The sequence below is a fragment of the Haemorhous mexicanus genome, chromosome 5, assembly GCF_027477595.1.
Source record: "Haemorhous mexicanus isolate bHaeMex1 chromosome 5, bHaeMex1.pri, whole genome shotgun sequence".
Lineage (NCBI taxonomy): Eukaryota > Metazoa > Chordata > Aves > Passeriformes > Fringillidae > Haemorhous > Haemorhous mexicanus.
Genome location: NC_082345.1, coordinates 35,257,653 through 35,285,634, shown reverse-complemented (window position 1 = coordinate 35,285,634; position 27,982 = coordinate 35,257,653). Strand labels below are relative to the sequence as shown.

Here is a 27,982-nt window from a genome sequence, read left to right as displayed (position 1 = left end):
AGTTTTGAAGCTTCTGTTTCACTTTCATATTTGGTATTTACCAATGGCTTCAAAAGAAGGGAATGTGCCTCCACAAGAACTCACACATTAAGTATGACTGTCTAGAACTTTTTTTCTTGAGGAAGGGATTTCTTGAAATCCCTTTGGAGTAACAGTAGAAGAAACACAGAAATACTATTTTATAAATATTATTTTCATTGTAAAATATATAATCTATTATAAAGCAGTTACTTTTTTAAAACATAGTTTACCCATAAACGTGCCAGAAGTCGAACTCAAGTCTTCAGAAAGGTGTTATGTCTGATTAGAAATCAGGGCTGCATAAGATGCTCTTTTATTTATGGATGACCTGGAGAGTTCACCTAGTGAGAATCACTTCTCACCATGCAAGAGCTGCAAATTGTATTTGAAAGTAGTATTTCTGATTGAAATTGGCTCTTCTGAGCCTCCTGTTGACTAACTTCTCTTTTCTTAAGCAGTAGCTTTATTTCAGCTGAAAATATCCCCAGCAGACATGCTTTCAAGTTCTGTACTTCATGCTGCTCTAATGTTGCAGGAGGAATCTCAAACACTTATCCCAGACACAGCCACCAAGCTGTAGAAGTGCCTTGACTTTTCCCTGCCATTTTTGCCACTGCTGTGCTGAAAGAGTAGTCAGTGTAGTAACTGAAAAATTCTGGTTTTTTCTCAGTCAGTGACTCTTACGACTGTTTTGATTACCTGCTCTTTTACTACTGGCTTGTGACCACTGGCCTTCCCAATGCCAGCCCTACTGTTTTATCTTATGACACCATTCTGATACATTTCTACAACTTCTGAGAAGTGTTTTAAGGTACAGCAGCAGCCAAGCTACCACTGAACTATTCATCTTTGGACTAAGGATCATGTCTTCCTGTGGTTTCAAAGCACAAACTCACAAAGTCAAACCCAATAATCTTCTAGGGATAAAAAGGTGATTGAAAGTTTATGCTGTTGGATGTACTTCCACTCCTTGCAGAAAAATATCTGCATTCACATATAATTTTTCTGCATTTGTTTATGCAACAAAGTAATATTGTAAATATTTTTTGTATTCTGAACATACTCAGAGAAATCTTTGCATCTTTCAGGGAGAATAGTTTTATTTAAAATAAGGCATTCTGAAAGTGCTGGTTTAAGAAAGCTTTCATCAGGAAGAGGAAATTTTGCCGCTATATTTTTTTTTTTTAGTAATTGATTCAAAAAACTTTTGTATTTATGATAATGAATAATACTTGCTTGTGTATTTTTCCTGTAAATACGGGGAAGAATGCATCACAAAAAGAATATGCAAATTCTACCACAAATTGAATTCACTGATTTAAAATGCAATCTGTTCTGCTGTGCTGCTGGAAGTTGTTACTCCAATACATAAGGTAGCAGGGAATAAGGCACACATCTCCATCTGCTCTGCTCTGGCTTACAGAAGCAGATGTGGTTTGGTTCTCTGCTGCCTGCTGCAGCTGATGGGGACAGTGGAGGGGACAGCCTCTGAAGGGGAGCAGGAAGTGTGTTGGTCCCAGATTCCACATCCTGTTCTCTGCTGGGTCTGCTCTAAGGACAGGCATGTGCAGCAGACCATGGCACAGCTGCAACACCTCAGGAAGTCCAGCTTGACTGAACTGATGATATCTGACCTGTTTCCTGCTGCTGTAGCCATGGGGAAAGAGCTCATGGCTGAGCACAGGGGTGAGCACCAGCGAGGCAGATTGTAATGGAAACAGATCGCTTGTTATGAAAACAGATTGTTCTTTTGATTTTGCAGAATTTCCTCTAAGAGAGACAAGCATATCTTTCCACTTCTCCCTTTTTCTGAGACATCAGTGTACACCAATGTGGAAGGGACAAATTGTCCCCTTTTCTTGACATTTTAGTTTGGCTGGCAGCCTGTTGGTCCATCACCTCCATGTTGGTGGTTCCCATACCTTATTGCCAACTTCATGTATTTTCTACTTTTTAAGTTTTTTTCTCCAAAACTTTATGATTAGGTGACAATTTAGGCCTTTTTTTTTTAAATATTTATCTTGTGAGCATCAAGTCAGACAAATTATATTTTCAGGCCTCACTCATGATTTCATATGCTTGGAGACAGCAAAATTAACCTCCCTTGCCACCCACCCACTTCCTGATCAGCTGCATCAGCAGAACAAGGGAGACAGAGGTATAATGCTCCCACTATCTCCCAGACCCAGTGTTATCTGTCTTGCAGGACCAAAGTGAGGTTCAACTTCTTTTCCTGGTGTCAAGTGAGTACAGATTTCCTAAAATGGAGGCTCCTTTTAAAATATGAGCAGAGGCAGAAAATATGGTTTAGTTGGAGATTCTTCAAACTATTGAGCATTACTGCCTTCTTATCTTTACAGGAACAGCTCCCACTTCAGAAACGAAACAAGTCTATAACTTTTCCTTCGACTCATTCTACAGATAAAAAACTTCAAAGTTAACATTTGCAACTCAAATTATGTTACTCAAAACTGTAAGCCCTCACAGTGAAGTCTTGAAATCACTGTGCAGGAAAGTAAATTGGCCAAAGTTGGGAGGCTGAGTGTAGATTTTTTACCTTAATTAACACTATCAGAATGTGCTTTCTTTTTCCTGGGAGACTATTCTTCTGAATCCTTTCCTAAAGGTTGTTACCTCTGTCCTTCCGTCAAAGATGAAACAGAGGCTGTTCCTGTCTTCCAAAATCCAGCTGTAGATGGTGATAATTCAGTGGTTTGAACATTTAGACTCACTTGCCTGAGGGCTGTCTTATAACCTACCAATCCTCCAGCTGCATCTGGGCCCTGCCTGCCACACATGAAGTTTCCAAGTGTGTGCAAGAGGGCAAACTTCCCCTCCACCTCTGGAATAACAATGGACTGAAACAAAATGACACAATATTGGGGGTGCACAAGCAGGAGACAAGGGAAGGCTGTTGCACCTACTTATTTGTTTCCACCTACTGCAGTGTCTTTTTCCAGAACTATGTACAACCTCTGTGTATTCAAATGCATAAAGAACTGCTGCTGCTCTTCTCCTCTCTTCAGTCATAAAGAGAAAATACAAAATTAGCCATTCAAGGTGCTCAAACTTCTTCAGCTGAAAATAAGAATGTTTATTCTTTTTATCCTTCTCTTCCCCTATTTGAATTCTGTTGCACTTGCTTGCATGTCCCTGAACTCTGAGTTCGGTCTGGCATTATTTCTTCCCTTCCTCATCAGATGCCATTCTGTCATGGTAAGAGGGGAAGCAAAGAAGAGAAATTAGAAAGTTGCTTCTTTGGTGCAAAAAACCCCAAATCCATGACCTCACTGCTTTCCTCTGTACCATTTTTGCAGAGCTCCACTTTCTGGTCCTGTCTCCGCCATATGCAAATGCAAGCACCCAGAAGTCCTCCTGTGCTGGATGACTGTGTAAATGCACCAAAAATGTCCTTGTATGTGTCCCACATGATCCATGAGAGTTAACCAATTAACTTCCTAATGACTGGGTTAAGCCAGGCTAACGTACAAGACATCCCTGGTGAATTCTGCTCAAGGTTAGAGAAAAGCAAAAATCTGAGCTTTGGTCATGGGGATGGATGCACCTTGTAAGCCACAGCTGAACAAATGAAAGCAAGAAAGATTTTTCAGACCCATAGCTTTGGTTTTCCATACTGCCTATGCTTGCTTTTTCCCCTGATATTAACTTTTGCTATAGATTCTATCTGTTTAGAGTTTGGATTATCATGTTATTTGTTAGCCTGAGGGTACTCAGCCCATCCTGTAAGTTTGGCTATTGCTTGATCTGTTCAAAAGAACTCCAATTTTCCTTTACTTGCAACTATTATCATTGTCAAATATTAAATGATTTGCTGAACCATTGTGTAGCAACATGTCTTGTAATGTGTTTGTCAGTGGATATATTTAGCTGGTATGACTATTGTATTTTTACAAATAAATTATATATCCTAGTTCTTTTAAATGGAAAATATTTGAATTTAAGTTAAGCCTTATCAAGCTACTACATGTATAGATATGGAGAGGCTCCTAAAATACCTTTTAAAAAGAGGCAGAAAATGCAGTAATAGGAGAATGGCATTCATTCTTTGAAGAATAACAGTAGCATCAGCTAGTAAAGCTATGAGTCCCCTATTTGACATTCAAAAATCAATCCAATATTTGTTTTGGTCTTCTAAATAATTTGGAAATAAATTTGTAGATGTTGTTGTAGATGAAAGTTGATGCTACGTATTTTCATAATTTTGTTTTTAGTTTGACTTCTCAGGATTTGTCCCCATAAAGTGGCAAAATTTCTGAGTTTTTACTTGTTTTGAATCTACTGAAGATATGTAGCACTCCTTAAATCAAAAGCAGAACTTTTCCCCAACTAAATAAGGGCCGTGATTCCCCACTCAACTATTTATGTCCTTACCTTTTATGTTATTAGTTAAGCATAAATTTTTATCCTCATCTCCTAAACATGAAGAAAGTTGTTGTTGACCTCTGATCTGAGGGTGAGTAGAATCCAGGACTATGGCAGGACTGGAAATTTCATATCTGTGTGATAAAAATGTCCATGCATACAAGATTCAAATGTGTTTTACAAACACATTGGGCGTTTATCAGAACTGCTGGGAGAAATTCAACTTATTATTCAATATTTCAGGGACCTTGAGGATTTAAAATTTTTAAGTAGATATCCAGAGATAAATGAAACAGGTTTAATATCTAAGCAGTTTGTGGGAGAAAAATCTTGTTCACTGTTAACAGATTTCTCCATCAGTCATTTATGAATGTCAGAATCCAAGGGCCTCACTGCACAGGTAAGTCATCTACTCTGGTTCAACAAAATGTAGCAGACACTCAATCTTGTTTTAATCCATAGGACAGGTATAGTGCAAATACACTTCAAAGTGATGTCTAACAAAGCTTAAACTCTTTAAGGTGCCTTTAATAGCAAAGAATCAGCAGCACTGTGGTGAGTCATCCATGTAAACAGAAATCATGCAGGAATCCTAACCCTCTGCATTACAGAGCATGGAAGAAGAATGGTCCTGTTTGGGAAAATTACTTGAAGTTAGAACAAAATCTTATAGATGCTTCTCTGTTAAACATGAAGCCTGGGTTGAATGTGGTCTCATCTATTTCAGTGGAGTTGACCTTCTCATCCCGGAGTTTCAATGTGTTTCTGTAGCTGCTGATGCAAGAAAACCATTGGGAGATGCTGTTAGTCAGCTGCCCTTAAGGCTGGTTTATAATTACTGAAGACAATTACAAGATATGTCAAACTATTATATGATGTTATCTGAACAGGTTAAAACTCATTAGAAACCACATAAAATATTTTTTCATTAATGCCATGAAACAGTCCAGTACCTCATTTTTGTGTCATAGGCAAATTTCTCTGCTTTTAGGAACACACCCTCCCCTGTTCAGTATTGGCCTGCAATCATGGCCAAGTAGATTAAGTATAAATTCAAAATCATTAGATTTGGGTTATAATTCCTTTCCCTACCATTAAGGTGTAGGTTAAGAAACAAACTATGTGTAGGGATGGTCTGAATCTCTTGCTTCTTCACTCCGTGTTCGAACCTGCTTGCTCTTGCTGCCACGTTGCTTGCTGCACTCTGCCAGCTGCAGTTTCTTGCATAATGTACCCATGGCCTGGGTCTCTGTGTGTGATCTTACAGACATAATTTACACTCTCAGCAATACAGTTGATAGTCATCAGGGAGTGCAGGGAAATTTTTTTTTTTGTTGTTATGTGTATTTACAATTTGTCTGCAAGTTTGGTCTTCGTAGATGACTATTGAGTGCCTAGCGGGGCTGACCTTCCAGCACAGCTCAATAAACTGTCCTGTTGAGTTAGTTGCTGGCTGATGACTTTTCTCACATTTGGAAACTCTACTTCACACAGATTTCACAGATATTTTCTTTCATTTTGCACAAAGTAAAAGTTTGTAATTTAAACATGTTTATTTATTTTTTTCTATGGAACAGCGAGCTTACATGCATTTAAGTATCAAAAGGCAAAATAAAGATTTTAGGTTGAAAAATTAAAAATAGATGCCTAATTTTAGACATCTAAGCACAAGAATTTAAAAAAAATAATTAAAACCCAGTCATGTATGAATTACAGTAAAGAAGCTGAAGGTACAGAGCTAAGAAATATAATAGTAGCAAAACATTGATTTGATTTATTTGTGCAAACCTATCACTTGGCACACTCAAGTAAGTGAGGTAAAAAGCACCTGAGTGAGCTTATAGGACTCCATTAGCTCTACAAGTCTTAGACCTGAGATTGTGGCAATAAGCAGATATTAACAATAAAGTTTCAACAGGATTACAGTTCCCATGTCTCTTAGCTAAGCACTTACTTGAGTGATTGTTTTATCTTCACCTTGTATTGGATAAATAGAAAGCAAAACAAAAAAAAAGTGTTTGCAATTTCTGTCTCAAAAATGGCAGAATTGAGCTTCAGCTTTCTATTTCCTCCGTGAAAATGGAGGATAACAAGATAAGGGCAGGAAAGTAACTGTTTGTGGGAGGGTCTTTCTGGGACCATGTGTTTTTCTGGCTCTGGAAAAAAAAAATCTGTTTAAGAATTAAGAAAAAAAGTCCAGAGAACTTAAAAAATAGTGTCAAAGCTTTTCTGACTTGAACAAAATCTGGCCACTATTTATGGAATAATTCTAATAGGGTTATGAAAGAATATGATTGAAAGAAAGATGCATGAAAGAATTTCCCAGTTTGTCAGTGTTCATACTTCCAGAGGAAGTATGACACAGCTGTTGTCTGTAAAATTTCTGTGAACTTAGATAGCTATGAAAATCTTTAAAAATTGCATTTTAGACAGCTGGCTGACCCAGTTCCCCCATACTTGTGGTGAACTTGTAAAAAAATTTGATAATTTGTATGAAGCATAAGGTTACAAGTCTGACTTAGACTATGAAAAGGCAAAAGTTCAATTTTTCAGATCTGTTCTAGGTTAGTTAACCGTCCAGAAGATCTCTTTCACCAGAATAGTCTCTCAGCAATATCTCAGGGATACCAAAATTAATAATCTCTACTGAAAAATTTCTTTAAAGGCACTTTCACAGGGCAAATAGTCTCTACTGAAAAATTTCTTTGAAGGCACTTTCACAGGACAAAGCAAAAATAAACAGCCAGACAGCTAAAAAACCTAGACATTCCAACCAGGAACCATTATCTCAGCACTTTCTCCAGTGTACTATATCTGGCAGTAGATATTTCAGAGGAAGTATTTTATTTTGTGTACCTTCATTAAACTGCTCATTTTTCTGTGCTAGATGCTGATGAAAATGCCTATAATGGTTTACCCTAAGAGAACAGTAGTAAAATACATTTGGTAGCAATACCTTGTTAATATAAACAGAAATGCTATCCAAACTTGTGCCCTTTTAGACTGGAATTACTATTGATGGAATAAACTTTGTGCAAATCTGTGCATGAAGCTGTCTGGCCTTTGTCTGGATTTAACTGGCTTCAAAAAAAGAGCTGAACACCTTTCTCCCTGCAGGAGAGCATAAGCACTGACTGTTGCTGACAGGAGCAGATACAGCTTGCTGATAGCTGGATTTTAGGCAGCTTCATTTCAATTTTATAAATTACTTTATTGTGATCCTTGCATGTGAATTTTGACTTTTACCATTGGATAACCTGACCCAAGTAGCCTTTCAGGCAACAGTGAAACTTCTATTTGTTATAGTCGTGCCCAGTGACTCCCAACAAAGACCACTAAACAAACATACAGAGTTAAAAAGCAATCCACATATCCAAAAGACATAACATTTCAAGTAAATAAGTCATGTGAAGACAAACAGGAAGTGTTCTTTTTCCATTTGGGGGCTTTGGAACAATAAGAGATGAAAAGATTTTCCAACAGTGACCTAGTATGTCAATGGCAGAAAAAACCTCAACCCTAGAATTTCTGAGAATTTCTGTCTATTTTCCTAAGTGCAGCACTTCAAAGCTGATTTCAGTAGTTTATTTCTGAATCAAGATTCAGTGGTGGTCTCAAATGACTTTTTTTTTTTTTTTTTAGTTTTTTAAGCTTTTTTGAATGTCTCCTTTCTATTTACAGTTCTCATAATCCTCACAATAGTTCATCCTATATATACATAACCCATTAGGTATATTACATGATGTATTTTATAGGAAATATTGTCAGATCTCAATATGACCATGAACAAATAATCACCTCATGAAGGCAGCAAAGGGAATACATATCTTCAGTATATTAGAGATCTCTTGTCTCTAAAAAAAAAAAAAAAGGAAGCTGGAGAAAGAAAGCTTTGTGATTCCAGGTTCGTCCTTTCTCACACTATTTTCCAACTTGAAGAATGATACTAAATGTGATGGAGTAAGATGTGTGTGAACTTGAGTGAGGAAGAGAAAAACCTGGCCTTTCTCTTCCTGAAAAATTCCTCTTTGGCTTTTAGGGCTGTAAAGGACACAATTAAATGCATGCAATGCAAATGAGCCAGGTACAGCATTATGTGAAAAATATTTTTTTATATATTCATGATGCACTTAATATATTTTGGTGGGAGAGGAAGTTGAAAAGGCTATAAATAAACATGGAGAAATACCCAGTGTTTCTTTTCATGTTTGCAAAGTCATGGCAACATACTAAATATGTTTGTTGTTAGATTTTTTGCATTTGTGATTATTATTTCTGTAAAACATAAATAGGTATGTGCAGAAAAAAATATCACCACTTGGAGGGTTTCAGCTAGTGCACTGAAGAATCACTGAGAAATCTATGATCTTTAGCAGTGACATGACACAGCACTTTGTAAAGAGAACACCAGTGACTCTGTTACTTGCTTTTAAGTAATTAATTTTAGTTTTTCTAAAGTGTAACTATGTTCTAGTATGTGGATTAGACCCTTAGCTCTTGTATATTTTCACAGGATATTTAACTTACTGGGGTTATGGTGATGATTTGAAAATTATTAGTGAAAACAGCAATCTTTCAGAAGTAATGAAAAAGAATAGTTTCCTTTCTGGGAAAGGAAAATATTGTGACTATTTCAAGCTGCTGCCACGCAGTCATCACCAGCGTGATGAGTGTGGGAATCACATCATGCAGAGGTTCAGGGCAGCAGATGGAGGTGTGCTGGCAGTCTAACTCTTCAGTGCTGTGTCTTAGGAACAGGAGACCTGCTTGCATAGCCCTGCAGTGATGGTGTGAGGGCATGTGGGCACAAGTGGGCAGGCAGGGACAGGCAGACACGTCCTTGCCTGAGTGCCCATCTGTCATTCCTTCCCCAGACCTTTAGCATCTGTCACCACTCTTGAATGTCTTTACCAGGGGAAGGTCTGAAAGGTTTGAAAATCTTAATGCTCTTGCTAGAGTAATGAACATGGATGGCTGAGGATAGCAGAAAGTCCCCTAGAGGAAGGGCTGCTATGTAAACATACCCTTCATTAGAAACATAAGACTTTATCCAGAAAAGAAATGCTCACAATACTTAAGCATGAGAAAAGCTCCAACTAGGCTTGTTTAGGACAAGCAAAATGCTTGCAAGATTGAGGCTAGGGACATTTAAACATTACTTCTTGTTGGTTTTACTTCCTGCAGCGAATGTAGGGATATTACCAAATATTTTTATTCCATTCCTCTGAGCTTGTTGATGATTGATATGTACCTGTGTCGGAACTAGTAAAGGAAGTAAGATGGTGTCACAGGAATAGTAAAGGTGTATCTAATCCACCCAAACATATGAAACATCACTCTGCTAGTGACTGATGAATGGAACTCGTGTAAATAAGAGCATGATGGATGTGACACGAGAAGAGGCACTAGCCTCTTCCCTCTTCTAGGGATATTGGAGGTGAGGTGCTGAAGGTTTTTACAGTCATGCTGATCAAATAATTAAATCTGAATTTTGTTCAGACTCGAGAACCATTAAGAAATTATTTTTTTTCATTCTGCAATTTATTTTTTTTCCTGAAACTGTAGCTATTAAATGAAACAATGCATTGCCAAGGTGTGCTGGAGACTTTGAAGAACTGTAACTAATTTAAATGTAGCCACTCAAATAGAGGAGTGTTGCCATTGATAGTCAGACTAGAATGATGTTGCTCAGGATCATACATTCATGCTCAACTCATGGTGTTTACAAATTGCACAGTGTCTAAGAATCATGTGCTGTACTAGACTTCAATACTTTGTGTCAACATGTGCAATCTGTATTAAATAGGACAGAGAGTCCAATAGTAAACTTGTGACTTCTGCAGTACTGGGAAAGTATGGAATTACAGGCAGAGATCTATGTGGTAGGTAGGCTGTCTAGGGAAGTGGCTGAGTCACCAGCCCTAGAGTTATATAAAACACATGTAGATGTTGCACTTGAGGATAGGGTTTAGTGGTGGACTTGGCAGTGCTTGGTTAATGATGAGACTCAGTGACCTAAAGTTTTTTTTCCAATACAAACAATTCAGTTACACTGTGATTTTAAGTCTCAAAAAAGTGTAAACCGCTGGCATTTATTTCATTTATTTCATTTATGAGTGAAGAGGTTAGGGGGTGCACCATCCAGCCATTTGGGACATCCTTATATTCTTTATTCTACACTCAACAAAAAGAAGACACTTCTCTCACTACACTTCCCTCACTTCCCATGGACATCATAAATGCCTAAAATGAGCAACCTGTTCCTCCAAAGCTGTCATGCCTTTTACCTGCCCTGGGAAGCCCTTTGAGTTTGCCCTACACTTCATAATCTCTGGGCACACTGGAATGGAATTGCATTTGGGTAAATGTACTCTAATTTTGCAATTACTTCCCAATAATTTAAGATTTTGACTGCCAACACATCAGAGCACTGATTTTTATTCACATACAAAAATATTTTAGGTGGTCATTTTGGGACCCACAAATTCCAGTAAGTTTCAGGGGGAAAAAATCATGTCTTTTCACCATATTTAAGTGCTTTATCTGGTTGATCTAGAAATATTGAGATTAAATCTTAGGAAACTCTTTATTTAATTCAACATAAAACAAATTTAATTTAGTTAAAGATAGTTCAGGCTGGGAAAAATTGAACTGTAAACATGTACTGTTCCCATCACTACATGATGGGAATCTAGCTGGGAAGATTTTTTTAGAAATATGAAATATACAGATCATTCTAATCACCTTATTGTCATAAGGAATAAATGCCATGAGTTGTGTGATCAAAGCACTATGCAAGACTGTCTGCATTTGTATTTAGCATAATTGAGGCTTAAGAATGTCCTTTAAAGAAACAAAGGTCACCTTTTATTTTGAAACATCATTAGATCACTGGGATCATATGTTAATGTCACTACATCTGTTCAAGCAAAAGGGGTATTATTTACTGTACTCCTCTTGGAATTCTAGATATTTTTATAAAAATGGAGAATGGGAGTTTGGCTAGAGATTCTTGAAAGATCTCGGAAGCTTGACTTATTAAAAAAAAGCTGTTCTCATTTTCTCATCTTTTGTCCTTTGTATTTTAATGCTAGGTATTCCTTTTTTGGGGTTGATTTCATTTTTGGGTTTTTTTTTTTTTTTTTGGGGGGGGGCACCTTTTTGGTTTGTTTTGGTTTGGGAGTTTTTTTGTTAATAGTTATTAAAATGGGGTTATTTTGCACAATAGTTTTCTGACTGGTAGTATTCATATAATAAAAAGTAGTTTCAAATTTTCATTACAAAGAGTCATCCTAGACAAACTATCTCTTTGATCTGTCCTGTTCCTTTGATCTGGGATGCTCAAATTCTTGGATGTCATACCTGAAATCATCCAACATGTTTTAGACCAAACTAGTATTTAAAATATGTACACCTCTTCACTCTTCTCCATGACTTTTATGCTGAAGGAGCTCTATCGACAGTGTTTTGGGAGCTCCCCATTCAGAACACACACATGACATTCACAGAGCTGACATTGATTACATTAGCTTTGGATAAGTACCAAACACAAATTACAAATGTCCTGTGGGAACTGCAGATTCTGTTCCCTCAGGAGCTGAGCAGTATGAGCAATATAATTGCAAACCAAATAACTACAATTTCTATTTCTTTCAGAATATGAAAACAAAACAACCAGGTGGCACTCACACCACTGTTTTTCTAGGGCTGCCTAGCCATGTAGACAGGCATATAGCTCATTTGTGCCTAACTTGTCCAAAAATTTTCTCAGAGTTTCAGTGACCATGCAGTTTTAAAGTGCCTGCTACATTGCTACAGGTCAGCTGGTTTGTACCTGTAATAATAAAATAATAATAAAAATTCAAGTCTAAACCGAGCAGTTTAGGATTTATTCAGAGCCACCTGAACTCTGCTTAAGCCCCAGGAGAATTCTGCAAACATTAGTCACAGTGAACACCATGACTATTTATTTGCAGTAATGCTGACACTGATCCCATTACCTTATATTATCTAATGTTATAAAAACTGGAGAAGCAATTACAGAGATAGACAACGTGTGAAATTTCAGTCTCATTATCCTCAAAAGGTTTAAACCACTTTAAAATTTCAAGTCATGAGACACTGAGAGTGCAGTGAGAGTAAGATTCAGTGTTCTTTTACTGAAGATTAACCATTGTGCACCCAGGCATATAACAAAGGGGGGCAGATATTAAGAAAACCAGAGGGACCCTAATTTTAGGATTGGGTTTAGAACACCCTGTGTACAGAGAGGACAAACAAAAATTCCAATCCCTGCAACATATATATATTTTACACTGGACAAGTCTTGACCCAACAAACAAACAAGCAAACTACAGGTTCCAAACCCAAAAGAAGTAACCAAAACAAATAAAGAAAACCAACTAAACAAAAGTTTAAACAAATCATTACTTTATTGAAGGGGGGTTTGTTTGACCCATCAGAGCCTTGGATCAGTACCTCACAGAGCTGCATGGCTACTAGTGCCAGTGCCTAGCCAGATCTTGAAGGCAGTGGGACCACCCTGCAGAGAAGAGTGCTTTTAATCCAAATGAAAGTGACTGTGCAACCACAGTCTCTGTTTTCTCTCTTTACTTTGTATAGAGCATTTATGCAGTTATGATTTCCACCTGCTCCCTTGTACATATAATTCCTTTAAGGACATCTCCTAATTTTAGTCACACAGCTTCTTAATTAGCTGAACTGGAATCACTCATTAGCATACAGAGCTTTAACACAGCTACTGAGTCGTTTCCCATGTCATTCATTTGAAGAACAGTCTCTCAAAAAAATTTTCTCTCAAAATAATTTTCTCACAGTTCCATGTGGCTATTAGCTTCAGACTTATTCAATATGTTTTGAAGTGTGCTCTATGTGTAAGGTGTGTATTTATGGCATTTTGCCAATCTTATTTTTTTTTCTGTCACCTTCATTATTCTTAAACTCTCTATGTCCTCTAGTGGCTACCTATCAGAATGGCAAACAAAATCTTGTTTCCATTTTTGTATCTCAAAATGTTAACAAGAATAATTATCTTTCCATCCTATAAATTTTATTCCTTTTTTTACTAATTTTTACATTAAAAGTGATGTTTTATAGTTATTCATGGTTAGCATCAGCAGTATATGTGGCAGTATTGACAATTTTATATATTATCTTCTTGCACACACATATTTGACTCTTGTCTAGTTATCTGTGTGCTTGTTGGAGATTTTAGTACTAGTTATGAATTTTTAATGGTTATACAGGTCTTATCAGATATTGTGGAGCACTTCCTTACCTACAGAGTCACACTCTTCTCTTGCTTGGGCATGCCAAGTTTTTCATTAGGACTTAAGAAGTTGCTTCTGTCCATCCCAAGACAATATCTGTGTACAAACCACAGTACATGTTTAAAGAATTTGTATTTCAGCCTACTGTGAAAAGCCAATATGTGAGCACATAATTCACAAACGTTCTAAAATAAAGATACATTAGGGACAAATGCAAATTTCACACTTAACATTATTTGGGAATGTCTGAATTATTGACTGTATATTATTAAAGTGGAATCCAGTTCATTTACTGTTAACCATTTTAAGTTGTAAAAGCTGTAAGTTAGGGCAAGTAGGCTCCCACTCGAACCAGCAGAATAATGGCACTTTTAAGAGGATGTCATTCTATAATATTTACCTAGGAAAAAGGATGAATTGCTACTCTACAGGAGTGCCTTACACTTCACATGCACTAGAATACTTGTCCAGCTTTACATGGCTGCACTTAGCCAGGTAATCTCATCCTCAATACCCTTTTGAAACAGGGGACATGAATAATTATTTTAAGTGTAACAGAACAGTGAGACATGAATAGGTATTTATTAGATTTGGATGTAATTTGCTGTGCTAGAATAGTGAAGAACTCTCCCATGTGGACTGAATAGAAGTATTTGTACACTTGCAGAAGCTGCTTCACACTGACTGAAGCATTGCATACTTCCCAAAATGTAATTCTTGGAGGGAAGGAGGCACTCCCTTGAATTTGATGTTCTCTAAGTATAAAATTCAGCCCATGGCAAGCACATGAAGTGGAATTATTTTCATTCTAAATAAAAAGAAGATACCAAATTTATAAGGGTCAGAAAATTGATTAATGAAAGGGAAGTTTTAGAGAAAAAATAAAAAAATGCTACCACATACGCTTGCAATACTACACCTCTGTTCCCAAGATGTTTCAGGTCACCTCATTGATCAGAGGATAAATAATGTTTTATGGTTTCAAGACCACTCCTCTCTGAACCACTGAATCCATTTGATTAAATTATTGGTAAGAGACATTGAGCGAGAAAAAAAAAATGTCAACAACACTCCTTGGAAAAGACCTGAGGACCCCAATATTTATAAGACTCAGTGAAATTTCTTGAGAATAAATTACATGACAGATAAGGACAAAACAGAGAAAGACTGGAAGGAAAAGTAAAGGCCTAAGGAAGCAACATTTAGTAAATTTTTTACTTAACCAAATCTGATAAAGGGCTCCTTCTGTTTCAAAGTGCAATGTACTGTATAGTACTATTTACATCACTTTGAACAAGTTGATCCAGGCATTCAGGAAACTAATATTCAGCTAAACAGGAAGATTTGTTAATCAGCTAGTGAATAACAAACTTTAACACACAAAATTTTGTAGCACACTACCATACCCATAGGCATGAGGAAAACCCAAACATATTAAAGCCCAAATGTTAATATTATCATGACTACAACAAGTAAAGCCTAATCCAAATTTTAGTGGAAATAATTTCAGAGACTATCATAAGAATGGATCAGAGAATTATTGCTCCACAGCAATGCTGAGGAGAGTTCAAGATTCATTTGGCCAGATATTAGTCTTCCTAATTTTTCTACATAGAGGGTGAGTGCAAGCAAAAAAATCTGGGAAAGGAAAAAAGGTGAGATAGAAACAACAAAGAAAGTGCTAAAACTCACTCATGACTGAGCCAAACCGACTGCTAACTGGGCTCCTATGCAGAGGATCATGATATCTAAAGACACAAGCTGAATTTTCTGCATCAATACAGATTTGCTGTGTAACATCCAGCAAGTCTACATTGAGTCCACATTCACAGAAGCGCCTTGAAATCCATTTCAAGTGACACATAATTCAGTGTTAAATGTTAAAGGTTTCACTACCCAATGAATCCAAACATGGTTGGATTCAATGACCTTAAAGGTCTTTTCCAAAGTAAATGATTCTATGATTCTTGGTCTTAGCTCTTGAATGGGGAAATAGATCTTTGCCATCTGACAAGAATGTGTCAGTGATAGTATACTGAGGATCACGAGACAGTCATGATCTGTGCTAGTGAGGATTAGGTGAGTATGAAAAAGAAACCTTTTCATTATTAACTGGCTCACTTCATAGCCAGAATATTTTTACTACATACATCTGTAGGAAGCTGGACATATGGAGGAGGTAAAATAGGCCATGCTTTTAATTGTCTGAGTAAAAATGCACTGATTTAATATTCAACCTCAAAATTTTAGATATTATTAAAAATCCTTCTTCTTCCTGCCTTCTGCCTACCTTCAGGGTATCTCTAGAGTGAACAATCAATTCTTTTTGCTATTATTCATGTGATTTTGTTCTGATATTAAAAGCTCTGTGCTTTTTGTCAAAGAAAATTTTCTCACAGATGTGGGAGAAGAGATTTCATTGTTTTGTCTTGTTTGATTTAGTACACTCATGGAGTAGGTTCTGTACAGAGGACAAAAGAGGTCTTTTGGTGCAGAGATTATACATACTCTTTAACCACTTCCTGGCCTTGAAATGCTGTTTGCTTTCAGAAGTCTGGTCAATAGCTTCATTTTACAGGCTTTGGACAACAGAATCTCTGATGGTGTTTGAATATATGGCAGATTGTTGGTAAACAGTGCTTGATCTCTCTTCTAATTAAAATTGATGGAAATATTTAAGAAATTTGTAGATCATGTCAAAACCAAATGGCACTGGATTGATTTTTACTCCCAGTAAAAATACCAGTATTTTGTGGGTTTTTTGCTTAGAAGTAGTCTTTCCTGTGTGGTTAGTAGGCTGATAGTAATTTTGACTAAGGTAAGAGGATTGTTTTCAAACTATGTATTCAAATGTTCTTCAAATCCCTAAGCAAGTACATAAAGAGGGATGTCAAGAAAAATCCTGTCAATTTTGGAACTTATATTGCATCATAATTAGAACATACTTTAAAAATATATAGAATAGAGCCTTTCTGTATGGTATGATAGGTTCTGGTATTACTTGCCAGAAAACAAATACATCAGTAGTGTTTACTGGGGAATATTAGCTATAGCATTATTTAAATTATCTGTACTAACCTGATTGTTCTTAAGAAAATTTGACATTTTTGCATGGAAATGTTCCAGAACTGACTTAATCAAAGCAGATTTGGCTTTTGTGTGTAACTGAGAGATTAATTTACAAGTAAATGCTGAAAAGAATATTTTCAAGTTTTCATTGATATGAATTACGCATGCTGAAATGTATCTGAGTATGTTTCAAGTTAAAATGTAAATTTATTATATTGTTTTTAAAACAATTGTCAAATTATTATGTAGATTAAAATAGGTACACATACAATAAAACATATACATAAATGTTTTCTATACTTAGAAGTGATGTTTTTAATAATGACAAGGGTTTGTAGAAACAGGGAGAAATTGAGAACTGATGAGCAAAACTAGACAAGGGCAGATGTCATTGGACAACTTCCCACTATTTACTGTTCTGCTTTGTCAAGAAGCAACAACTGCCCACTGCATTTTTGTCCTCATTGGCTGGTCCTAGTAACACTGCATGGTTTTCACTTTGCTCCAGCTCAGGTGGTGGTATCAGGTTATCCAATGCAAACTGGTCCCTTGCTATTAAGATGCATGAATGCTCACATGGACTGGTCTCACAGAACACATTTCAGTGTCTTGCTCATTCCACTTATCCTGTAAAGTATTGGAACTGCTCTGGAAACAAATAGTACATACCTGTGGAGACGTTGCTCACAATTACAAGCAGAAAATGCACTTTTTTCTCTTTATATGCTGCACTGTGTACTCTTTATATATAGCTACTTTCCACTGTCATCATTTATTTCCAGAGCATGGGTTTATGCCAAGATGCTTCTTAAACCACTTCTAAATTTCCCCGTGATATTGATCAGGCACAACTCCTGTTCTATTAAAGCATCCTTAATTTAGAACTGCCTACATGACTGACAGCTCACAAGTAAAAACCAAGGCATCCAAGTGACCAGAGACAAAACAATGAATATTGTTAAAAATTCAGCATTTGTAAGCCACATCTTGAAGGAAAATATGTTTTGTACTTATTTTCTAAAGTCTATTTAGTATCAAAAGTTACATTCTTCAAGACTTTTTTTTATTTCTTATCACGCTGTATGTTGAATCCGTTGGGACATCACAAAACCATTTCTTTAGATTGGATTTTGTGCATGGACATGGGAACTAGTATTATTTTTCTTTGTTTAGTTCCTTTCCCACTGTGTGGCACTGTACCTTCCACAGCATTCCATCTGCAATAGAAATCAAATAAAAACACAGAAACTTGGATGTAGGAACTTCAATATGGACCAAATTCTGAGAATATTTATTTATTTATTTCGTTGTTCCTTATAATTGGCCAGAATTCTCCCCTCTGAGATCTTCAGCAATCTCCCTTTTCCAACTCATTCTAGTAGCAATTGATCTGTCTTCAACATGGAGCTCAGACTTGGAGGACAAAGGAAATACTATGCAGTGTTCAAATAATTATCAGCTAGCTCTTCCTAATAACCTACTTCAATACCAGTAAAACAAAAGTAAACTAAACTATCAAACAGCTTGGAGAATGGAATTCTTTTCATGTAGAAAATTCCAGGAAATTCGCATTCTGAATCAGGATGAATCTTCAGAAATACTTGAATTGTTTTGTGGGAATAAAATCTTCCATATTTTAGTTCTGAGATGCTAAAAAACAACATCATTTTCATGTTTTAAAGGGTCAGTTCAAGATCTACTGCTTCTAAATTTTGAAAATTAGATAACTTGGCAAAAGCTGTCCTTTCCTGTACAGATATTCCATTTCAATAACTCCATGGTTTTAGTTAAAATAGTCACCATCCTTAAGCAGTTCCTTAAATATCACCAAGAATATATAAAATACTATTAATGGTCTCCTTTTTTTTTTGTCATTCTCATGGCAGATGTCAATGGTTCCAATAGCTGGGTAGGTGGTGAGTCTGTGCTCCTACAACAGTCCAATAAAACTGCAGTCAAGTGTACCAGCACATAGTCTGGCTGCACCACTGACATAATAAGGTCACCACTAATCACTTGAGAAATCATGAATGCAATGAATGGATTTCCAAAGAACAGATTTTAAAAATACATTGCAAATGCATTTGTAATCTTGAGACTAGACCTATATGCTTTGTGAGTTATCTGGAATCATCAATTATCTTCAGCACTCATTAAAAATAATGTAACTCAGCCCTGGAAGAAGTCATATTAAGGGACTCACAGCTGATCTATAGAAGCATATTAAGCCATATTAAGCTGTTAAACTGTAGTGTTTGTTATTACCAGCTCATATACAGAATTAATTTCAAAGGTGGATAACAGATCACTGGTCAAAAACATTCCTAACTACTTCCAATATAATTGACATAATCCAAATGTTTTAAAGGACTTTTCTAAAGAAGTAAACAAATTATCTGCTGCCAGGCCACAAATATTTTAAATAATAACGAAGCATGTGTATTGAACATGTTAAATTGCAAGCTCATTTTAGTCCTCAAGCACTATTTCTGAGAGTCTCAGTGCAAAACTTATCCAAATTTTCTCACAGGAGGAGCTCTATTTTGACCTCATATCATCTCTGCTTGGTTCACAGCAGCCTCGAGACCTAAGCAGATCAAGTATTTTGTGGAATCTAGCACTGTAAAAATACCAGGACTCCCATTAATTTTTTCAGCTGCAGGAATTTTTTCAGCTTTCAGTGACCAGAACCTTCTGCTCCTACATGAAATGAGAAGTTCTTCAAGAGCTTAATCTCATCAATAGTGACCCATAAAACAGCAAGGAATCTGTCAACCCACATCAGATAGTAGCAGTGGATCTTGAAAAATTAATCCTTTACTATATGAGATTTTTTTTATAAGTTCTGATTGGGATACAAATTTCTGATGAATGCAGTATTTTTAGAGGTCAGATTCTGTGGGGTTTTTCCCTTACATCATGCTGCATAGCATTCAGAATGTTTCACACAGATTCCTGCTCAGTCAGACTCTCAATCCTGTATTCAGAAATAAAATCATCAATTCTGCTGTTCCATTGATTGTGAACCCGTTAATAAATATTTACAGCACTTGATATATGCATATTGGTAAGAGTGTGGATGGATAGTACACTCCTTGATCTTTTACTGATATTCAAGCTTCTTCAAGGATTACTTGCAAGCAGCAGCATTCTAATCAATTGGCCAAACATGACCCAAGACACCTCACAGCACTAATAGGAAAGTTGTAATGCCAAAGGGAAGGATAAATGAAGCAACCAAATCACATACACAGCACAGGCAGGCACAAGAGGATTTGCCCAACTGGAGCCAGGAGAGCCAGGAAATACTTTAGTTCCACCTGATCTGTCCTGAGATACTAAATCCTACTTCTCATACTTACTTTTAATAAGCACAGAACCACATAATAATAAGCACAAACCAAAAATTCTAGACCTACTGTGACACAAACTTTTGTGAGTACCACAGAATCTGGCCAGGACATGTTTGCTGTAGGCTGGGAAATGAACAGCTCATATTTGTCCTAGATTATGCATCTTTGCTGAGACTGATAAAATCCACCTTCAACAGTAATTGAAATGGGCAAGCTCATCATAAAGAGTCTGAGTAGAGACACTGTAGCAGGGAATGTATGCAGAGGAGAAATCCTAGGCCATCAAAAGGTTTCATTACAAAGCAATGAAAAAATTAAACCCTCTAAGTCATTTTCCTTGCTATAGCCATCCTAAAAACAAAACTTGAAAGCTTTCACAGTTATTGATGATGTAACCATCATTATACTTCAGCAACACTTAAGGTTGAGATCAAGTGTAATTATAGTTGATATAAAATAAATTTAACTTCAATTTTTCAATCAATTTTTCTAGCACAAATAGCTGACTCCAGAATGCAGTATTCCTGACAGTTTAAATCTTTCAAAATATAAAACCACTATATAAAACAGGTATGATTCCATCATTAGAAATCAACATTTGATAAAGAAATTTGATTATACAGATGCACTTTGAAGGACTAAAAGTAATTTATTTGTGCTGTACTCTGCCTGAATAGCAGCAGGCTTTGGAGAACCATATGAACCTTATGAGAACACTGTCATTGGAGGTTTTCTTAAACCATAGCATTTGAAATTATGGAATAGAAAAGTGGTCAGGCTTGTATTGATTCAGTACAGATTATCTTCCACATAACACTGTGAGAACTACTCAACTATTGCAGTTGCAATATGTAGAAAAATAAATGACTGACTAAAGTTTCAGAGTGGAACATTTACTAGAGACAAGTTATGCTGGTATTTATTGTGGCTTGCTGTTGCTCAAATTGAAGATACATGTTCCTTAGATTAGATGTCTGCTTGTGCCTTAAATACAAGTTCAAACAATAAAGTTAATCATTCATTGGTATATTTTGTATGCCATGATACCAGTAAGTACTACTATCAATTGCACAGGGGACAACTGCTGTCACCTGCTAACAGACACAGCTCAGCATCTAATGATTCCTCCATGCCTGCAGGTACCCAGGAAAGAAGGACTTTCTGGATAATCCCTCAACAAAGAATAAACTGTCCCTTCCACAGCTGATTCCACATTCCTGAATAGGAAGGGTGTGGTTTTTTGCAGGGGAGAAATTGGAAATATACTTCCATGCACTCCCATTTACTATATTGAACCATGCTGAATTCCTCAAATTAAGTTTTTCACATGTTCTACTATTCCTGGTCAACATATAAAATAGTCAACTTCAATCAAATGGTAATACAGTTCACAGTGAGAACTGACTATTACACGTTTTAATTAATTGCACAAACAAATTTTAAGTTATCAGCAGTTCAACATAATTTATTTACATACTTCCTTTTTTTCATCATTATTAGCACCAATATTGCCATCTGCATTACAAATACCAGGATTTGAAAACTCATATACTGAAAAAATGTACAAAGCCAAGCTATCTATAAACATTATTTTGAATAACCGAGCAATACAGTGAAAATTCCAGAACCTCGTGTACAATCCTTCATGACTATTATTTACAGAGATTCCAACAGAAATAAGAATTTATTTTCCTGGAAACCTGTGAAAAGTGACATCATAGTCTAAGAAGCAGACTTCAAGCAAAGCACAACTCACTGTGTTGGGCTTAAAGACACAGCCATAACTTTCTTGGAAGTGAAGAACAAAAGCTGGTTTTAAGTGGCTGTGCTTCACTGAAGAAAATTCTGATTTCTTTATTTCCTGTTTGAAGACAATGGTACCTGAGTCTTATGCCTATTTAAGAATTCCTTTGATCTATAAGATGCAAAATAAAAAGATAGTTGATTTTGCTTACTTCTGGTGAAAACAAATTTTCACCCACAGTATTTAGATACTGTGATGGTAGATGGTTCCATGGAAGTTGGAAATGACACACATGTTTTTCTTTCATCACCTAACAAATTGTCAGGCCCACACTACATGCCTAGGCAGTAGCAGGGAGGAAGAAGGAAAAGTTTCCTGGTTATAGAACCTGGGCTTCGCTCTTTGCTGTGCAAATTTGTATTTGTAGTGCTTAACAAATTAATCAGTAGCACAGTTCTCTGCTTCAGCCTTCACACAGTCTAAAGCAGATCTCTCAAAAAGGGTGACAATAAACAAAAGATGGAAGAAAAATGGTGTCAAAATGATAATAGGAATGTTTAGTTACAATGCAATTTTTCAGAAATAAGAATGTTATTCCCTTAAAAAGTAGGAATTGTATATAAACACAGAGTCTTCAGTCTAGTCTACATAGGTAACAGCTTTTTAATTACACTTTGATATTATAAAATTGTAGCCATACTGTACCTATCTGTGCCTTCCAGTTTCAATATTCTGGACCAGGCTTTTCTTTATGTCTTCAACATATACTAAGCATTTAAAAACATCTATGCTAATTAAAAATCTTAAAACCTTTTCTGCATAAAACGGCAAGTATTTGGTCATTGAAAACTTTCATGCAGTGATATGGAAAGCTCTTCAGTTGTGTTGAGAATTCATTTGAGCCAGTACTTTATCTAAATACATCCTTCTATCACCAAATTTGTATGTGGAAATCACACCAGGACAGGATCACATTTTTCATGCACACGAAATTCTCTTTCATTTTAAAAGAAAGTTGGAGGCTGATTTCCACATACTGTAACCAGCAGACATTTGATTTCCACAACACTCCAAGGAATCCCACGGCTGATATAAAAGTAAAAACAGCTCCAATGCCAAGTTTTATACAAGAAAGGTATGTCACTGGCCAGTTCTTGACTGAAGAAACTGTACCACAGTGCATTTGTACTGTTACTTACTTTCCTTTTGTTTTTATGAGACTTCCACTTACACAACTTATTCCAGAAAAAATATCTTTGCAACACCATTAATGAAAGGATAGAAATAACAGAATTATAAAAGGGTATTTTTCTTCTTCTTCTTCTTCTTCTTCTTCTTCTTCTTCTTCTTCTTCTTCTTCTTCTTCTTCTTCTTCTTCTTCTTCTTCTTCTTTTCTTCTTCTTCCCTATATTCACAAAACGAAAAATAAATATTTTCATAAATTTAGGCAATGGTAATTACGTATGAAATGTAAACAGAACATTCTCAATTGAACAATGTGAACCACTCACAAGGAAATCAGTGAAAAATTACAGTTTAAGCTTACAGATTTTTTTTCTGTTTGCCCAGAATTATGAACACATGTGCAGATCCTACGGGGAGACAGAAATGTATTTCTCAATAAATTAAAGATTCAGTGCTGTCCTCCCTCTTTGTGACTGGCCACTTTCTCCTCTGCATTCCAACCCTTTGTGCATAGATATGGAAAGCAGCAGTGGTTTCATTTCTTCCAGCCCACATGTTTTCTCCCAGAATTACTGCATTGGATGGTTCCTATGCCATTAGTTTGGAACTGACACTTCTTTACACAGCCAAGGCAGTCTGCTCTTTAAGAGCATATCTGTTGTTATGTGACCCAAAACTCACTTTCCTTGGGAAAAAAAACTATAGACACTATGGGAAAAAGGAATATCCATATGGAGAGGCCATACTCTTATTCATTCCACCATAATCCTCACCTAAAGGATCTACCATCTCATCAAATGCAGGTCAAAGGCAGTCTAGTAAATGATATAAAGAAAATATGAATAGAGCTGATTTATTTCTCAGTGATTCATCTATAAGCTGTGCACCAAGAGAAAGAAACAAATCAATTGCATAAATTAGAACAATATCTAAATTTTAGATAGAGTAATATGTTTACTCCTGTTTTGATAACCATACCACGTAATGATGGAAAAGATACTTCAGAGGGGAAAGAAAAGAACCAAAAAAAAAAAAAAAAAAAAAAAAAAAAAACAAAAAAAACCCCACTCCTACCAAAACCCTTTACAACCATGCAGTTCTATCCAATACTGCCACCTTGTGAAAAAAAAATCCATTACGTCTTCTGCCGATTACACAGAACCACACAAGCACAAAACGGTTTGGGTTGGAAGGGACATTAAAGACCCTCTACTTCCAACACCCCTGCCATGGGCAGGATCACCTGCCACCAGACCAGGTTGCTTAAAGCTGCTTCCATCCTGGATTTGAACACTTCCAGGGATGGTGCATTTTTATTCTGCAATCATTTAAAACAAAAGAATAATTCTATTTATACTGAGAAAAAAAAAAACACCAAAGAAATTGTTTCTGTCAAATAAAAGCCACAAGCCAAATGCCAAAAGCATGAAATGCAGAGCCTGATGGGAAGGGGGGCAGGGGAAGGGAAGGATTGTTTTTTTAATTAAGAACATCTGAAAAAAAATTTAAAGCTGCTAAATAAGAGAAAGAAAACTGGTTTCTTGCCAAGAAAATTCCACTGAAGATATTTAAATAGCACTTCTTTATTTGGTTTTTATCTCTTATTTTCATTTTTTTGTTTTCAGTTTTGAATCACAGCTGAAAGTATAATCATATATTCAGTTCATTATGAAAAAAAATATAAGTATTCTTATAAATTACAATGGAACTTCATTTCTCCAGATAATATTTTATAAATTTTAAGAGTATTTTCTGAAACATTGAACAGAAATTTAACAGCAGCAGTAGGAGCATTAAGATTGTGTATGGTCTCCATTGCCTCTGTTACACTGTACACATACATTCTTGTTCTATTTTGCTTTTGGTTTTGGTCTTTTTTATTTTAAGTTGCTAAAGACATTTGGAAGCATCATGTATTTTGGAAGATTTGTATGGCAAGATTTATGTAGCCTGGCATACACTTGTTCTTCTATTCTCAGTGCACTTACTAAATAGTAAGGATACCAGCTGAAACAAAGAGATGACAAATGTGAAGCTTCTGCAGCCAAAATTTGTCCTGCATTAATAACTTATTTTACATAGAAAACGCATTACATGTGTATAAAATTTCATTTTTTAGAAGAAAATATTCAGCACAAACAAGCTTAGCCTGCCCTGTCAAGATCCTCAGTGCCTGGATTATAAAACTTCTGCTGGATTTCAGCACAAAGAGAGCTTTAGTAAGGTTCTCAAACCAGCTCTGCAGTGGAGTGGAGTCAATGATGGGGTCAACAATGCACCTGTAAAACTATAGACTGTATGAGACAACAGGCTTTTCAAATTCCCTGGAGAAGAGTCATTGAACTTTTTCTTGGTTTTCAAAAATAGAATGTATCAAAACAGTGGTATGATGCATTTTTTTTAGGAAAAACTCCTGAAGAGTTATATATTCAACATGAAAACTGGACTCTGCAATAGCTCCCTTGTGTTACCTGTGTGGTTTCAAAGATTTATTCTGAGAAATGTTAATAATAATTCAGTTCATCTTAAAAAATTTACCTAAAAGTTAAAAATATTATCCTTATAAATTAACTCATATTTTATATTGCATTGTTTCTACACAAGAAAATTTTACCAGTATTGAATATTTCCATCCTACCTTACAGAGAATGGTCAAACAATGATATATTTCTTCCTGAAGTCCAGTATAACCACATCCTTATGACAGAGAAGTTTTCTTATGTTGGTTAGCCCTGACTTTCTGGATACAGGCAACAGGTTTCAGGAACTTCTGGCTCATTTTGATGCACTTCCTGTCATTCCACGCCATGCAATTGTTTTCCCTTAATTTCAAATTTGTGAAATGAAGAATTTTAGCTACAGCACAGCTCTGTTCACTCTAGAGTTTTTGAGTGAGCGGCCACACTGGTGATGGGGATCTCAGCAGCAACAAGCAGCTACACTTGGGGTTTGTGTTCAGAGAGGGTTCAGAGAGCTGCAGAACCTAGAGCTTCAGCAACACTGGCAATCCTAAAGGCATTGCAGGGGCATCAGGGCATGGTGCCACAAGTGATAAATCCACACCTTTCAACCCGTGTAACCTGCGGCAGTGAGGACATCTGCACAGTCCTAAGGTGTCATTAGGATCAGGGTTAGGGTTAGTCTTGAGTGAGTCAAAGAGCCTGCAGCTCCAGGAGCCCTTGGGCTGGAAATGGCATGCCAAGGCAACCCCAGCATGGCCCCAACATTGCTGCTCCTGCTTCTTTCTAAAATCGAGCAGCCCTGGGGATTGGGACTTTAGGGTTACTCTGAGGGTTAGGGCAGTGGTTAGGGTTAGGGTTGAGTGAGTCAAGGAGCCTGCAGCTCCAGGAACAATATGGCTGTAACAGGAATGGCAAGGTGGTCCCAGCAGGGCCTCAATATTGCTGCTCCTGCTTCTTGCCAAATTGACCACCCATACGGATGGGGGTTCTATTGTTAGGGTTAGTGCTGGGGTTAAGTTTAGGGTTCTGTTTAGGGTTAGGGCAAGGGTAAGAGTTAGTGTTAAGTTCAGCCTTAGGGTTGAGTGAGTAGTGATTTGACAATTCTTAATTTCATTTTATGAAATTAAATCTTTCTATGATTTCTATGAAATGTCTCTCTAATTTGCAAATTTTTTGCTAAGACAGGATACATTTTTTATTCAGTATGTGCACAGCATAACTCCACTGCAAAAGAAGCATTAAGCACCCTTTCAATCATTGAATAAATAGTTGAACACATTGAAAAGTTCCCCAGTGATATGATTATATAAAAGGGTGGATTTCAAATGGATACATTTCCATTTTTTAATATTTAATTATCATGCTTATCCATAACACTGGTGAAAAAATGGTAATCAGTTGCTCTTGAAGCAAATATTTTTTGTTTAACACTCCTAAAACGTTGAGAGAGGTACTCAGCTTATTCTAAGGACAGCAGATGGGAAAACCCCTGCCATTTTTGGCACATCCTTTCCATTGCCCCCAAAATGCACATTTTCTATGTAAAACTTACATTTATCTTTTAGCTCTTAATTTTTGTTATTTTTGCATCTTGGTATTCCTCGTCAGACTCAGGGTTAGATGTGCTCCCTTATAAACACTCAAAAATGTTATCATCTGAACCCTGTCTGATCTGTGTAACTTTTCCTAGACTGAATTCTATTTAGTCTCTAATTCTCTAACTGGACATTTTCTCCAGGTTTAATAACCAGTGAGGGACTTTTACCCAGGCAGACAGTGGTAGGACAAGGGCGACAGGTTTTAAGCTAGAAGAGAGCAGATTTAGATCAGATGCTACAAGGAAATTCTTTACACCACAAAGGGTGGTGAGGCTTGAAAACAGGTTGCCCAGAGAAGCTGTGGGTGCCCCATCCCTGTGTTCAATGCCAGTGGGGATGGGGCACTGACCAACCTGGTCTAGTGGAAGGTGTCCCTGCCCACGGCAGGTTATTCAGAAGAGATGATGTTGAAGGTTCCTTCCAACCCAAACCATTGTATGACTCTGTGAATTTGTATTTACCTTTCTCTCACTTTTTTTTTTTTTTTTTAACTGCTACTATTTGCTCCCTCCCTGCAGCACTGGCAGGGCCATGCTGAGCCACTGGTCCCCCTGTCCCTGCGAGGCCGTGCCAGGCTGGCCATGCCAGAGCCCAGTGCCCCGTGGTGGCCCCAGTGCCAGCTGGTCCTTCTGAGCCAGGACCCAGCCCCAGCATGGGCAGACAGAAGGGATGTCTGGTGTGTTCCCATAAAACACCTTCACTGTGGCTTTAGCATGCTTTTATTTATATTTTTTTTTCCGCCTAATTGCCTCTTGCAATTTACTGTGAACACTAAATTCCAGTCTACGTCTTCAAAAAAAACCACAAACACAAACCGAAAACAAAACCAAAAAACGAATCCAAAACACCCTCAAAAAACCACTACCAACAACAAACC

At 36.7% G+C, this 27,982-nt stretch overlaps 1 protein-coding gene across 1 annotated transcript; it reads right to left on the bottom strand.

The window, feature by feature from the left end:
- Window positions 1-16,418: 16,418 nt before the first annotated feature.
- Window positions 16,419-24,680, bottom strand: TSPAN19 (tetraspanin 19). Its single transcript, XM_059847926.1, is given in 9 exon segments — window positions 16,419-16,559; window positions 17,841-17,914; window positions 17,917-17,980; window positions 19,680-19,794; window positions 21,594-21,667; window positions 22,898-22,929; window positions 22,932-23,027; window positions 24,403-24,484; window positions 24,591-24,680. Coding segments are annotated over 9 exon segments (744 nt in total). The 5' UTR covers window positions 24,657-24,680.
- Between the last annotated feature and the right edge of the window lie 3,302 nt (window positions 24,681-27,982).